This window comes from Syngnathoides biaculeatus, chromosome 8 (assembly GCF_019802595.1).
Source record: "Syngnathoides biaculeatus isolate LvHL_M chromosome 8, ASM1980259v1, whole genome shotgun sequence".
NCBI classification, from domain to species: domain Eukaryota; kingdom Metazoa; phylum Chordata; class Actinopteri; order Syngnathiformes; family Syngnathidae; genus Syngnathoides; species Syngnathoides biaculeatus.
In genome coordinates, this window is record NC_084647.1 from 25,276,392 (window position 1) to 25,291,995 (window position 15,604).

General features: G+C 42.0%; 1 protein-coding gene across 2 annotated transcripts in view; it reads left to right on the forward strand.

Annotated features, from left to right (window-relative positions):
* Window positions 1-15,604, forward strand: part of egln2 (egl-9 family hypoxia-inducible factor 2) — a 27,896-nt gene continuing 12,292 nt past the window's right edge. Inside the window, exons 1-2 of one of the 2 annotated variants that reach the window (XM_061828092.1) lie at window positions 1-135; window positions 6,304-7,722. In XM_061828092.1, the coding sequence (XP_061684076.1) occupies window positions 6,523-7,722 (1,200 nt within the window). In that variant the 5' untranslated portion in view covers window positions 1-135; window positions 6,304-6,522. Of the gene's footprint in view, window positions 136-5,501; window positions 5,780-6,303; window positions 7,723-15,604 lie in introns of those variants that run through there. The other variant, XM_061828091.1, reaches the window with a different exon arrangement.

Here is a 15,604-nt window from a genome sequence, read left to right on the forward strand (position 1 = left end):
GCCAGTCGGAGGAGGCTTGTTGAGGAAATATCTTGGATTGTGTTTTTTTAATTAAATTTTCTTCCTTCGGGGGAAATAAATCTGGGAGTCGGAAGGGGCGTGTCACAATTCTGCCATTTCAAAGACGATATACAGGTTTGTGACCTCGAGTATCGCGATTGTCGGTTTCGCCACTGAATTGTTACAGCCCGACATTTGCCCATGTGTAGACTTGTATAACTAGACAATTCTAATACCAGTCCTGTAATACCTATAAGGAACAGTAAGAACTGTTGCGGATGTCATGTAGTTAGACAAGTTTAACAAGCAATGAAACAGTCAGCATTTTGTCACATGGACACGCTCATCATTATCGAACACTTTGAGTTTTGTGTTGTGTCAACACTTTGTCAACATTTCTGTCTCTTCTTGAGGAAGAAATACATACACTGAAAACATCTGTTTTTGTTAGCTTTGTTCAATTATCAACTCAAAGCGACGCATACTTAAAAGACTGCAAAAACCACCACACTGAGCAAACAGTGCTCTTACTTTAGTGAAAAAAATAAAAATACATTTGCGTTTCAAAGACTTGCTGTGTTCTGAGACCTCAAGCAGGCCAGCATTCAAAGTAACATGGGACCAAGTCGGGTGTACAACTTCATTGCATCTTGCCAAAAGATGTTTTTAATGTTTTTGCAGATCTTGTGTTGCTAATTATGTCTCAAAATATGAGGTCTAAAACTATTCTAAGAACATGAACAGCTCTCTGTATCACTTGTACAAGTACTCCTAACCAACATCAGAGCAAGCTTACAATTTAGGCAAATCCTGAGGTTGTAGGCAGCCCCCACATGGCTCATAAAAACTGATCAAAAAATCCATCCATTTTCTTCACCGCTTAACCCCACAAGGGCTGCAAGGAATGCTGGAGCTTATCCTAGCTGTCAAAGGGCAGGAGGCGGGGTACACCCTTAACTGGTAGGCAGCCAATCGCAGGGCACATCGACATCAACAGCCGCACTCACAATCACACCTTGGGGCAATTTAGAGTATCCAATTAATGTTGCATGTTTTTTGGAATGTAGGAGAAAACCAGAGTGCTCGTAGGAAACCCCCACAGGCACGGGGAGAACATGCAAGCTCCACACAGGCGGGTCCGAGATTGAACCCGGGACCCTTTACCAGCTGCTCCACCGTGCCGCCCTGATCAAAAAAGCTTTCTTTAATTTACAGCAATTATTGCTATATGGAAATATCTGCATTATGCAAACCGGGTCATCTAGAATGCCACACACTGGAATGTCAACCACCAAAATAAAATAAAAATAAAAAGACCATTCCTTTTTGCTTACAATTGGGCAAATATAGTGAAGCAGAAGTGACGCTGAACTAGCAACAATATTGCTCAATGGGTACATTTATCACCCCCTTTTGATTTTTATTGATTGTGCATGGCAAAAATACTAAAAAATAATACCTCAACCACCGGCATGGTAGAGCAACTCGTTAGACCGTTGGCCTCACAGTTCTGAGGACCCGGGTTCAAATCCTGCCCCTGCCTGTATGGACCTTGCATGTTCTAACCGTGCCTGCGTGGGCTTTCTCCGGGTAGTTCAGTTTCCTCCCACATCCCAAAAACATGCAACATTAATTGGACGGTCTAAATTGCCCCTACGTGTGATTGTGATTGAGGCTATTTGTCTCAATGTGCCCTGCGATTGGCTGGCAACCAGTTCAGAGTGTACCCCGCCTCCTGCCTGGTGAAAGCTTGGATGGGCTCCACCATTCCAGTGACCCTTGTGAGGATAAGCGGCTAAGAAAATGGATGGATGGATGGATGGATGGATGGATGGATGGTTGGTTGGATGAATACCTCAACCAATATTTAATTTCTTAGTTAACAACCCACGACAAAAAATTAATGGAACCAAGAAGTCATGGCAAATGTCGGCCATTCAAATTTTCAAATGGTGCAAATTTTACATTCCAGTCTTGGTAACAATTTTAACACAAATTTCCCCTTTAAGTGTTGATTGTTCTTGTGATTCACTTGTTGGATAATAATTCTCAAGACGAATTTTAAGGACTTTATCTCAAGAAATTGGAGAATTTTCAAATTTTTAGTTGATAACAATGATATGCTGTCTATAAAGTACACGAATGTGGCACACCCCATGACTGGTTTCCCTCATTGACCTATGACTGAATACGCCCCTCCTCTATTATTATCTATAACAACACAATGTTGTTGAATTCAGAGAGAATTTCAGAGAGATACTAGTATCTCTCTGAAACAGTTGCATAGTTTTTGTCTTGTCAAGGCAGATTTTCAGATCAAATTAATTGTGCAGGTGTTCCTTATGTTGTCATGCATACAAAATTGGTTTTTACACCATCGGAATTAAGACCCAGCAAAAAACAAACACACAAACAAAACAAAACAAAAAAACACAAAGTCAGCAACGGATCGGCCTTCCACCTTCCGTTGACTCTTCGTTGCCCTCTCAGCTTTATTCTGGTGGTGTGAAGAGGAAAGGGGGATAGGAGGAGGAGGAGGAGGAGGAGGAGGAGGAGGAGATGTATACGTGCAGAGTTGCACTACTCTGGACGGCTCTAGCCAGCTGCGGAGGGAGCGCTGACCTTGCATGGCAAAGAAAGCGCTCTTATTCACTTAACTGGAACAAACCCAATGAGAATGTGCGGGAAAGTTAATGACCGTGACAAAGGAAGGATCCTACAGCTAGCGTTAAAGAATCAAAACAATCAATGTCATGAAGCTCTTGTGTGTCGCAGGATGCAAAACATGTCGGGGTTATTTAATAATGCAGGTGTGAGAGTGCACGTTTGTGAGCTTGTTTTTTTCCCCTTTTCATAACACGAAGTCATGATACACAGAAGCCCTTATTTATTTAGTTTGCCACCACAACAGCTCTGACGTTACCGACTTTGTCGGCCACCTGCATCCTGGCCCTATGGTTCGCACGTGAGCATTACATCAGCATCATTTAGCGTCGTGTAACTTTATTCCTCTGAGTTTATTACTCAGTATTGTGAAAACAAAAAGAACATGTCGGTGTCGCACGAATATCCCTCCAATGTTGCCCGTGCCAATTTATGACTCATCTGTCAAAGAGATTTCATTGAAAACAGTTGAAGACAAACAGAAATGTACCCAGACTCGCTTACACTCTTATCAGATGTAGGGTTGGATGGGGTCGCATATGTGTTGCAAGATTAACTTTCACGGAGAATGTGCTGACCTCGGATGAATAACATAAACATACTGTAACTGTGCACTGTGTAATTCTTGATTAGTTAATCCATAGTCTCGATAGTTCCAATAATCCATGTACAAAATACATAAACATGCATTTAAATGCATGAATTACTTCTTTTGTAAATCATCTTTTTATGGGGTAGGGGGGTAGGACACAGATATTATTTAAATAGTCGTAATTATGGTCTGTAGTTGTTTCTCAACTGCTTTAAAAAAAAAAAAAACCTTGCAGTGTGTCAAACATCCAGCCTGTGGGCCAACAACGGCCCCTTGGGGGTACAGTCCGTCCCACAGGAAGAATTTGAAAGTGAAAAATTCATACAGACATTATTGTTAAAAAGTTTTTTGAGTCTTTAAAAATTGAATGGTAATAATTCCTAGGTCTTCATAAGATGATTAATTTCTGAAGTGCACTATTATATTCTCCAGTTCCAAATACCTGTGACTTATTTTTGTAGCTTAAAATACTATTGCTGTGATGCAGACATAGATGACAAATTGAAGCAAACTTTTCAAAAAATCTTGATTTGCTTTCTAAAATGATTTCTTTAAAATCATTAAATGTAAAGATTTCCCTCTTGTATTTGATTTTTTTTTGAAAATTGTATTGTTATTTATTTATTACGTCACATCTGGTATGATTTTTGCAGTCCTGTCCCTTTGACATCATAAAAACTATGCTGTTGATGATTTAACAAATCAACAAAGTTTTTGGATGATTTATTAGGCTATTTGTTTTTCTTGGAAACATAAAAGACTTTAAATAAATGGTGCATTTTTTAAAATGCTGTTGCCCAAATTGTCTTCCAATTCTGGACTTAACCTGAAAGATAAGCACAATGAACTGGTTTGGGCAGCGGCGTTAGAATACGTCGTCATGCTAAGTTATATACTTACTGTTACTCAAACAAACATTTATGACAATTATGTATTGAGATATTCATTTAGTTCAACTGCAAATTGTCTTAAAATAACAAATGAATTTTGGGCAATCTTAAAAACACATATTTGGCGATACCTGTACATTGCACAGAAATTGTCAAGCACATGGGACTTATGAGGCGCAGCAGTGCTACTTGGTAAATGTATTTTGTTGGTTGTTTGTGAAGAATTCTGCCAAATATGTGGAAGTAATTCAATAAATAAAACATGTCTTAACGCATTTGAAAATGGACCGATCCACTTGGCGTCACAGGGTAGAGGTACTGTTGATTCAGTGTCTACTCGTATGCGTTCTTTAAAGTGAGGCTTCATGATGAAAACAATGGGAGGATTCAGCTCACCCATGACCCCAACAAGGATTTCGAAAATGATGGGTGGAACTCTAAAATGTAAATAGTTGACACATTTGAAATTCCCTCACCGCCAGCCAATCAAAGAAATGGAGTCAAACGCTCAGCTCTTTTTTTTTTTTTCTCTAGATGTTTAAATGTCAAATCCTGGCTTAAGTTAATGTTGCATGACAGTCCCATGTTGATACAGTACTTGTCCCAACTCACTGCGGGAGAAACATTAATCCTCGCATCCTGAACCTGATTTTACCTCACTTGCTCCCTGTGTCCGTATTGCATATAAGGGCACCGCAATGTGTGCAAATTTCCACAATAACACTGTTGGTTTGTTTGAAAAATGGCTGCAAAAGCTTTGTCGTTTTGAAAGCTGCTGATTGTGATTGGCTCTGGTCATGTGCCATTCTACCACGGTTGCCAACGTGACATATTTTTACAAATATAACCTTGAAGCTCCACCTTGTGGTTTAATCTCATCGTTTATCTTTATATTTCAAAAGGATTGACGCATAGTTACAGTTTGAACACATGAAATAACATTGATTTTGAATAGTGTAATTCTGCGATGTTGTCATATGAAGTGATATTTACTGAACGATGCACATTTGTCATTTGGTCAACACGGTATGGTGTGGTGGTTTTCCACATGCTGATGTGTCCACACACACAAAAAAAAATCATCATGTACATTACTTCATGTTTTATCCATCTATTTCCCGTACCGCTTATCCTCAGTAGGGTGAGGGTGTACAGGAGCAATGTTTTGTGAGTTGACAATGCTGCATGTGGTGGTAGTAAGAGAGGTGGATGAAGGCGGGTCATTATGTTTTTCCTTTTACGCTGTGTTGCGGGCAGGTGGGAAGGGGGGCGGGGAGGGGGGTCACACGGCTCGTGCGCGAGTAGTGACAAGAGGGTGTGGACGTGGGAGTTGGGGGAGGGAACCGGAGAGGGCTTCATCATCGATGGGGTGGGTGCACCGCACTCCGCGAGACATACGGCGGCGGAGAGGACCATCCCGGGCATCTCGAGCTCGCCTCGGTCTGTCCGTCGAGATCCGACTCGCTTTCCTTTCGTCACGTGGCGTCGCGTGGCTTGCGTGTGCGTTGTTTTGATGCATGTGGAAACTGACGAGGACGCTGCGTGGACGCGAGTAGACGATTCCGGAAATAACATGCGTACACGCAGGCTGTCACGTACGCTCAGGAGTGGATTTGCATTGCTGTGGCCTGAAGTAAGTGAGAGCTCATCACAGTGATTTGGACTCGCTTTATTTTATTTCAAACGCTGAAATATTGTTGTTTTATTGGACTGCAAAGCTATAAATATAGAGAACATTAATAGCACGTATAAGGAATTTAAAAAAAAAAGTTGTTATTAAGCCTGTTGGATGATAGGTTTACATCTGCAATTGCGCTTATTTGAACTCTTGGTTTTTTTTTTTTTTTTTTTGAAAGACTAAAATTTATGCAATTCTTAATGCTTACGAGTGCCGGTCTTTATTAAGTTTCTGTTTCCATGCAACAAGCTACAATTTGATTAACCAAATCAGTGGCAAACATTGGTGAAACGAGCTTGTATTATGAGTTTGGTAACAAAAGTGAAGATTAAGATTCAAGATCAATAAATAAAAAGTACCTTAAGGGAATATGAAAACAGTAACTTGAACTGTAACTCAGCATTTCTTGACTGTTCTACGACAAGTGACTTGTGCCATGCTATTAATAGGCCTAAAGTGTCTCATTTTACTCTTCACAGACCCTCGACGTAGTATGTTTGTGCGAATAATGCAAGCGGCTCCGGAGCTGGCTTCCATTCAGGGTGACAGATGATGGTTGCCACGAAAGCAAGAAAAACAAGGCTTGGAAATGAAAGTGGTCACATCAGAGCTCCTCTCCGTCAGGCGACCCAGCGGCTCTGCTAAAAAATGAAGGGCGGGCGTGGGCTACATGCACATTCAGCGCATGAAGAGATGAAATGGAGACTTTGGGAGCCACGGACCTCTTAAAGCCAAGCGCTGCCTGCCGCAAATCGGGTGCAGTTTCGACGTCTCAGGAAAGAAGGATCAGCAGCCAGCAGCTCGGCTGTTCACCAGCGGACATTGTGTACACGCACCCAGCAGACATGGGGATCAACGGCTTGTACGGGGTGTCGGTCGGGGGGCCGACCGCCAACGAGTTTTTGGCGGGTCTAGCCTCCCAAAGCGACCCCCGTGGACTCACAACCCCGATCAATCAATGCAGAACCGGAGTGCCGCAGTACAACGGTGGCGTGGCGTCTCTGTCCGTGGAAGGAACCCCCGCCGGCGCTTTGGCCCATACACCAAACCCCGCACAAATGAAGGGGACCACGGGGGCCCCTCTGTACCCCCTCACCAGCAGAGCCTGTCTGTTAGAGAATGCGGACCCTGCTGTTATGAGGAGGATCAATAATGACCTAAGAGCCAGACAGCAACAACAGAAGAGGAGAGGTGGAGAGAACCGTGACTTAGGTTCTGAGACTCTTACTAGGTCAGCAGGGTTGGTGGATTCTGCAGATGCTGTTTTCATCTCGGGGGAGTCTGACTTGAAGCGGAGGAGATTGGCTGATGGAAGTATCGCTCACAATTTTTCAGGTGCTAGACTGACTGCCGATTGCAGTAAAAGTTGCTATGGTGACCAGCTGATCACCAGTCACTGTGTCGCTCCCCAGACACCCCTCAGTCCTACGATCCTCCCACCCCAAATTATACAGCACAACATATATCAGCCCGTAACCCCCGGGCCTCCGTATGCTTGCAGTCAGGCCTCCCCCGTGGAGGCTAACGGAATCCCGACACCGCCACCGTCAGAAGTGTCTGTCTGGTCAGCCGAACGTGTGGCTCTTCAGTACATCGTGCCCTGCATGAAGTACTACGGCATATGTGTGAAGGACAATTTTCTTGGGACTGCGTTGGGCGAACAAGTCTTGGATGAAGTCGAAGTCCTAAATCAAAGCGGAAAATTCCGGGGAGGGCAGCTGGTGAGCCAGAGGGGCATTCCTTCACGAAGCATCCGAGGTGACCAAATCGCCTGGGTGGAGGGGCACGAGCCGGGCTGTAAGAACATCAGGATTCTGATGTCGTACATTGACGAGGCCATCATGCACAGCGCGGCCAATGGACAGCTGGGGGACTGCGTCATCAATGGACGGACTAAGGTGAGAGGTTATGCGGGGGGTTGTACATTTGAAGTTTCATGATGGTCATGTAATGTCGGTTGCATAGTTACTTCCCCGAGCACGCTGGAAATTCCGATTGCACAGTAGGCAGATTATTTTCTTCCTATTTTGGCTTTATGCCTACATTTCAACTCGGCCCGACCGCTGCCCTCATCATGCTGGCACCCAGAGGAGGAAAAATGCGTGCTTTGCTGTATCGCCTGGAAATCAGCTTTGCTATCTCTAGCTTTGAAGGCAACTCTATTCCGTCTTGGGTATAAATATACCAACATGATACTGTGCTGTCATCAGAAGTCCATTTTTGTCCCTTTTGCACTAGTTGTTGCACTTTAAGGTAACTCTGTCATCCAAAAAAAAACAAAAAACATGTTATAGGTCCCAAGATGTAACTATATCCAGAGTACAATCGTTAAAAGTTTGAGGTGTACCTAGATGAAAACCATCTATGTTTCGATTAGGATATGGGTCTAATGATTCAGCAATAAGAATTGGATGGCGGCACGGTGGGGCGGCTGGTAAAGCATTGGCCTCACAGTTCTGATGTCCCGGGTTCAATCCCGGCACCGCCTGTTTGGAGTTTGCATGTTCTCCCCGTGCTTGCGTGGGTTTCCTCCGGGCACTCTGGTTTCCTCACACATTCCAAAAACATGCAACATTAATTGGAGACTCTAAATTGCCCCAAGGTGTGATTGTGAGTGCAGCAGTTTGACTCAACGTGCCCTGCGATTGGCTGGCAACCAGTTCAGGGTGTACCCCGCCTCCTGCCCATTGACAGCTGGGGTAGGCTCCAGCACTCCCCACGACCCTCATGAGGATAAGCAGTGAACAAAATGGATGGATGGATAAGATTTTGATTGAATTTGAGGATGCATGGCTGTGAATTGGTGTTTACTACTTGGTTGCAAATAGCAGGCTTCACTTGTTTGTGCTCAAACGATGACCAACATGACAGCAGGGTCTGACATTAAGCCTTTAGCCTCTTTGAGGGAGCCAAGTTGTGATGGTCCTGTAAGAACAAGTACTGTCCCGTACACAGTATTCATCATGTAATTATATCATATTCAGGGTTTTTTTACACAAAAAAAAAAACATTACTCACGCATTGTTAGTAGTTTTGCATGTTATGCCATGTAAGGGTATATCGCTATTCTGGCTGACAATCACGGATTGATAACATGCACAAACATTTGCGATATGCAGTAAAATGGTCTGATTGACTTAATCAGGTAAAACTCAAAATATATAATAAAAAGCAAGAATGTGTCAAATTGCTCCTATGGATTTATGAAAGTATATAGGCAGGAATGAATCTGTATGTACTTACTGTACCCCCAATGCACAAATGGCTTCCTTCTGCAGTGAAGCATTGCAGCAATACAATGCAATAAAATACTGGCTTTATTTTAACAAAACAAGTACACTGAATATATCTAATCTCAATATTTTCACTTGTTATTGCCAACCCCCCCCAAAAAAAAAACATCCAGACTTTCAAAATAGGCAAAAATTACCCTACACGCCTTCAAGAGAATGAGTAAATAAGCGAGGTTTTACGGCACTTCTCAGACATTTTGAACATTCAACAGTGTTTATACATTTGTATTTTTTTCCCACCACTTTAAATTGCTTAATATAGCGTACAAATACGAGAATAAAAGACAAAGTTGGGATAGCGCAACAATATCCATCCATCCATCCATCCATTTTCTGTAGCGCTTATCCTCACTAGGGTCACGGGCATTCTGGGGCCTATCTTTGGGTACCCCCCGAACTGGACACATATCGATTTTTGAAACCACCAAGAACAAACACAAGTATAAGGAAAGGTGCAGGCTCACGGGCCAAAATCTGTCTGTAAATCAAACATGTAATCAGAAAATGAGCCTGAAATTGTTACAGAGTCACAAAATGTATTTTTGGGTGCATTTTTTTCCTGCAGGCATTTGAAATACAGAACTATGGAATCAGTGTAAATGAACGCAGTATCCTTTATGCTAAGTACAATCCATACCCAATAGCCAACAACCTGGTTCACCCCACCTGTGTCACAGCAGCTCGCCCTTGCCCCACGTTCCGCCATTTACATAAGACCAAGGCGATGTTTAGACAGCAGCGGCCTCTCGTTCGCGACCTTTGCTTCTCCGGACTGCTGTCAGGTGTACTCTGACGAAAGGAGAGCTCTACAAGATGGTTCAGGTGGTTTTATACAAGAGGTGTTTAATCTTTAAATGACTTTAGTGCATTGCCAGGCTTCCAAAATGACCTTGTTTAAAAACTGCATGAGTCACTTCAACAATAGCAAGAGAGATGAAGATTAGGAATGGGTACAACCAGAGAGAGGTTGCTGCATTCAATGACCAAAGTTACATTGTTGCTGGCGCCATCATCAGATCAGCCTCCCTTTTAGGTAGTTGGAAGTATTGTGAAGGGTTTTTGTGGGAACAGAGTTGAGCTCTGCGTAGTTTGAAAGATATTCAAAAACATCTGCAGCGGGACATTGTAGCAATATGCTCGTATTCTCGTTAGTCAGCAGAAGCCAGTTTGTCTTTGTAGAGCCCGTATAATTGATTTGGGCTGTATGCGGTTCTGCATCGTGTTCGCTTATCTAGTGACTGGGGAGCCATGCAGCAGAATCTCTCTCATCCCAAGAGCGTCTGCTGCGGCAGCGTGTCCTCAGATGTCCTTCCGGTACTCACCAGTGCCCCCGTTCCGGCCCATGTTGATAGTAGCAGCACTTAGAACTGTTACACAACATGTAACTACATTCTGTATGTAGACTGACGTTTTACTGTATTTTGATGTGACTACAATATTCAATCCATTAGGGAACAATCATTATGATCAATTAATCGGTTGATGTTTTTAATTAATCAGATTAAAAAACATTACATAAGACATAATTTATAAATTGCTGATGGAGGAAACTGCACAAATAGGTTACTGCAAGAACATCCCAGAAAGAAAGAAATTATGGTTAAAAAAGAAAACTAATGTTGAGGTCACATACCTTTACAATAAGCCATGCACCAGCACGCAAGCTCATACAAATATATGCTGTACCTGTATAACTGCTTAAAACTTTTGTTTTGGCATCCTGTCTGCTACTGTCTGTTTCAACAGTCTCAACCGCCGCGTCAAGATTTTCATGCGTGGCCATAACCTCGCTGCCGTCTCTCTGTGACTACCAACAAAAGAATCATTTTCTCACTCCTGACCTTTTATGAATTTCATATAGCTCTTTCATAAGACATTAAATTGATGGGAACAACTGGCTAAGAAGTTGAAAAAACAATTTCAAAAAGTTCCTCTTATCATCATCCTCATCTTCTGAGTTCAAATTTAGATAACTCTCCATTTACTGAACGTTCAAGACGTTCATACTTTTTCACTCCAAGACCATTATGGATAAAAAAAAACATTGCATATCCATCCATTCATTCTCTGAACTGCTTTTCCTCACAAGGGTCGTGGACGTGCTGTCGACAACCGTAGTACACCCTGAACTGCTCACCAGCCAATCACGTACAGCACATACCATTCACTTTACCTATGAAAAACATACACGTATTTTGTTTTTTTACATACTGATAGTAAACATGAGTGTTGCGCTACGCTGCATTTCCCCAGATGAAGGCACAAGCAACTGTTGAATAAAATAGTCTAAATTGTGTGATAGATTTCAAAATAACTCTGTATTGCCTCTTCTAATACTTCAAATTATACTGACAGCAAGTTTGTGTATATATATGTATTTTGGACTTTTTGTCATAATAGAGCACTTACGAGGGTGGCACGGTGAGGCAGCTGGTAAAAAGCGTTGGCCTTGCAGTTCTGAGTCCCGGGTTCAATCCCGGACCTGCCTGTGTGGAGTTTGTATGTTCTCTCCGTATCTGAATGGGTTTCCTCTAGGCACTCCGGTTTCCTCCCACATCGCCAAAACATGCAACATTAATTGGACACTCTAAATTGTTCCTCAGTGTGATTGTGAGTGTGACTGTTTTATTTCTCCATGTGTCCTGCGATTGGCTGGCAACCAGTTCAGGCAACCCGCCTCCTGTCCACTGACAACTGGGATAGGCTCCAGCACTCCCCGTGACCCTCGTGAGGATAAGCGGCAAAAGAAAATGGATGGATCGATGGATGGATGGAGAGCACTTACACTTGGCTTTTGACTGCCATGATATCTCTTGGGTCTGACTGTGCTGTCACCTGACCTGATTGTGAACGGTTAATCAGGATCCAATAATTACCCAGCAATCCTGACGTTATTTATATTTAGTGTAAATATGTCATGCCCTTGAGATCAGCCCATCGATAGGAATTGACAACCTCGCATTCTAGTGCTCCATGTGCAACGCTGCTATGGAGGAGGGATTAATGTAGATCGTTTAGAACACTTTTAAGTGTGGGTTTTCAATTGTAGATTCAGTGTTGCAGCCCTACAATCTATTCTTTAGTATAAAATATATTTGGCATATTTTGCAACTGACGTATGAGTGTGTGTTGTCATAGTGTCCTGCTTTCTGTGCCCAATTTGGATTTTTTTCCCCACCCAAATTTATTCAATAAAAAAACAAAAATAAAAAAACAGGGCGGCAAGGTGGAACAGTTGTAGAGCGTTGGGCTCACAGTTCTGCGGACCGGGGATTTAAATCCCGGCCCCGCCTGTGTGAAGTTTGCATGTTCTCCCTGTGCCTGTGTGGGTTTTCTCCAGGAACTCCAGGTTCCTCCAACATCCCCCAAAACATTCAGTCTAAAGTGCCCCTAGGTGTGAGTGAGACAGTTGTGAGGATAAGTAGCTCAGAAAATGGCTGGATAAAAAAAAACCTTGGCTCAGGGTGCATCTTACAAAGCAGGATAAAGAATTTGTTTTCAGTGAAATAACTAAAGGAATCTAAATTGGCTTGCCGATTGTCTTGGGTAATTGGAACAGAGAGGTGGGGTGTGTGCACCCAGGATGAGTGGCCAGTCAATAGCCGTCAACATTTAGATTCAACCGTTTCCACCTACGATCTTCAATTAATCCAAGAATCCTGTTTTGGGGAATTGAAAGAAAGCCATCAAGGGATGCTGCATCAGAAATTCACAGCCAGATTGCCTGAGGCAGACGTTCTAACCACGATTTCATTGAGTTGCCTACGCCACCACAATGGATTAGAAATCTAGATTTTATTGAAATGCAGACTTGCAGCTTTAATGTAAGAGGTTTGACAAGATTTACGATTCCGGGATAAGTCTTTTTACACATAAACTTGGACGATTAACTGACAAGATTAATGATCAATAATAGTTGATCATAATCTTCACTCCCATGTAATGTCACATAAACAGCAAGTGATCTGTGTATTGCTGTAGTAGCCAACTCATACATGCTCTAACGGGGAAGTCATACTTTAAATCTGAAACTTGATACATAAAAACCTTGAGTAAGAAAGACAGCCGTACACATAATAGGCCATTTAATTATCTGACACATAAAAAAAAAAAACATAGTTGCAGCTATTAATCACATCTGCTGTTAATTTCTATAATATCCTCTTCCCATTCTCCTTGTGATTTATTCAGTGCAATGTGATAACAGGCCAGTGACAGATAGCAACTCCACATGATTATTTCATCCTTGAAGATGATAAACCTCTTTTAATATGACTTTGACCTATCACAGATGCCACCTCCGAAGACTCGCAGTAATCCCCCAAATTCATGAGAGATTAGCAGCAAGGACACATGAAGTATCGACCCAAGAAGCAATTAAAGTGGGAGCGGAATTCTTTTTCAAGTGTTGCGATATCAAACATGGCCATTAACTTGATGAAATAATTGGTAAGAATTTCATCAATTGTGAGAAATTGATAGTTGAAGAATTGGCGTTTAAGAAATTGGAATAAGATTGCATTGCATTAGGATTGGATTGTTAGACTACAACTAGCACTTGATTCCCCCTTTAAACTAATTTGAAGAATTACATACTTTGGGAAGCTAAGCTATATCCATGTCGTACCTTCAGAATGGTACAACTATAATCTACTTTCGCTCACGTAGTTCTCCAAAAAATGTTTAACCAAACCCTCTAATCTTGTCACAGGAAAGTCCACGAGCTTGAAATGTACTGCAAAACAACATAGGAGGGTTAACTGAAGTTAGCACGGATGTTACGGTAATCATAAACCTTCAAACAATTGATACAAAATCACACGCGGAGCACTAACACGTACAAGCCCAGCATACAACAAAACTCGTTGGGAATAATGGAAATTTCTGGAGATTAATTCGGACTTTTTCTTGCTCTTGATCATGCGGGATATCTTTCACTAGACCGCAGTGCTGCCTAGCATTTTGCGGTACAACATAGTACCGCACTGAAGGTGCACACTATAAATTTGGACTTAATTACTAAAACCCCAAAATAAACAACTGCCAAAAGTTAAACAATATAGCGATGGCAAGAAGAATAAACGGCCATATATTACTGTATTGTCATTCATTGTTCATCATTACTAGCCCCGCCAAATCTTGTAGCTGCGAATCAAAGATGGAGTTTACTGTTGTTCCTGTGCAGAACAGCCTCTTCTGCCTGCCCAACTGTCACCGAACGGGGTCGGGCATGTGGCCGCCACACGTTTGGCACTAATGCCGGTGCCCGTCAGCGCACGCATTGCTTGGTGCCAATTAGACCTTAATTTACTGTGGGCACTGATCTCAGCAGAGATGTGACGTGAGCCGAGGACTGCAGATAGGATCGCGGCATGCCGTGTCACGCCTCGTGACGTTTGTTTGCGGACACTCGTGTGTGTGTGTGTGTGTGTGTGTGGTGTGTGTGTGTGTGTGTGTGTACGTGTGCATGCATGTGCGTGCGTGTGGGTGCGTGTGTGTGCGTGTAGGGTTCCTCTCAAAGTCACTTGAGTGCACATGTGAAACCAGAATATGTGATTCATTGATGTCTACTGTTCACTTAAATATGTTGATTTAAGATAACCTTTTATTAGTCTCAAAAGGAGTCAAATACCATCTTCAGTAGTGAGAAGTAAAGTGCAAATATTTTGTTTTTGTATTCAAATGGATTTTTTTCAGGCATAGTGTCTGTACTTTTTTTTGTTTGTTTTTTAAGAATTCATACATTTACTCGCTACATTTGGAAACAGGTATCGGTACTTACTTCTGTCCCTTACTTACTCAAGATGTGGGACTTCAGATTTGCAGATGTTCTGTCACCCATGTCCATTGGTTGATGTTGTCAGGAAGTCACACCAAAAAAGGTAGCTTCGTAATAAAAACAACATGTGACATTCCCCTTTCTGTCCTTCTCAATGTGAGTACAAAATGGATATTGTATGTAATTGATGGTAAAAAAAAAATAATAATTTTTACTCATTAGTTTTGTATTTACCCGGAAGTGTTTTTCAATTTTTTTTCTTTTTTTTACTTTTACTTACAGTTAAGTATAGAAGTTTAATCAGTAGAAGTGTTGACTTGAGTCACATGAGTTGGTCTCTAATCAGATTGGAGTCATCAATTTAATCAATTTTAACACGACTTGACAATATGTTAAAAGACTTGTAACACAACTTCAACTTGAATCGCAATGACTCGTGACTCCACTCTGACTGGCTACTTTCACCTTTCTCTACTTATCAGTGCAACTTATTGGTTTTCTACCATAAAATATGATAATTGTCCACATAATGGTGAGGGTCATAATATTTATTTATTTGGTCTAAGTGCCCAACGCCATTAATGCTAATGTCTTGTTAGGTTTGTATTGCCTCACTTGAAATGTTTGTGCACAAGACAATGCAGTTTCCTGCTAGACGCACAATGTGAATTTAAGAAAAACTTGATTATCTAAAAGAGGAAACCCAAC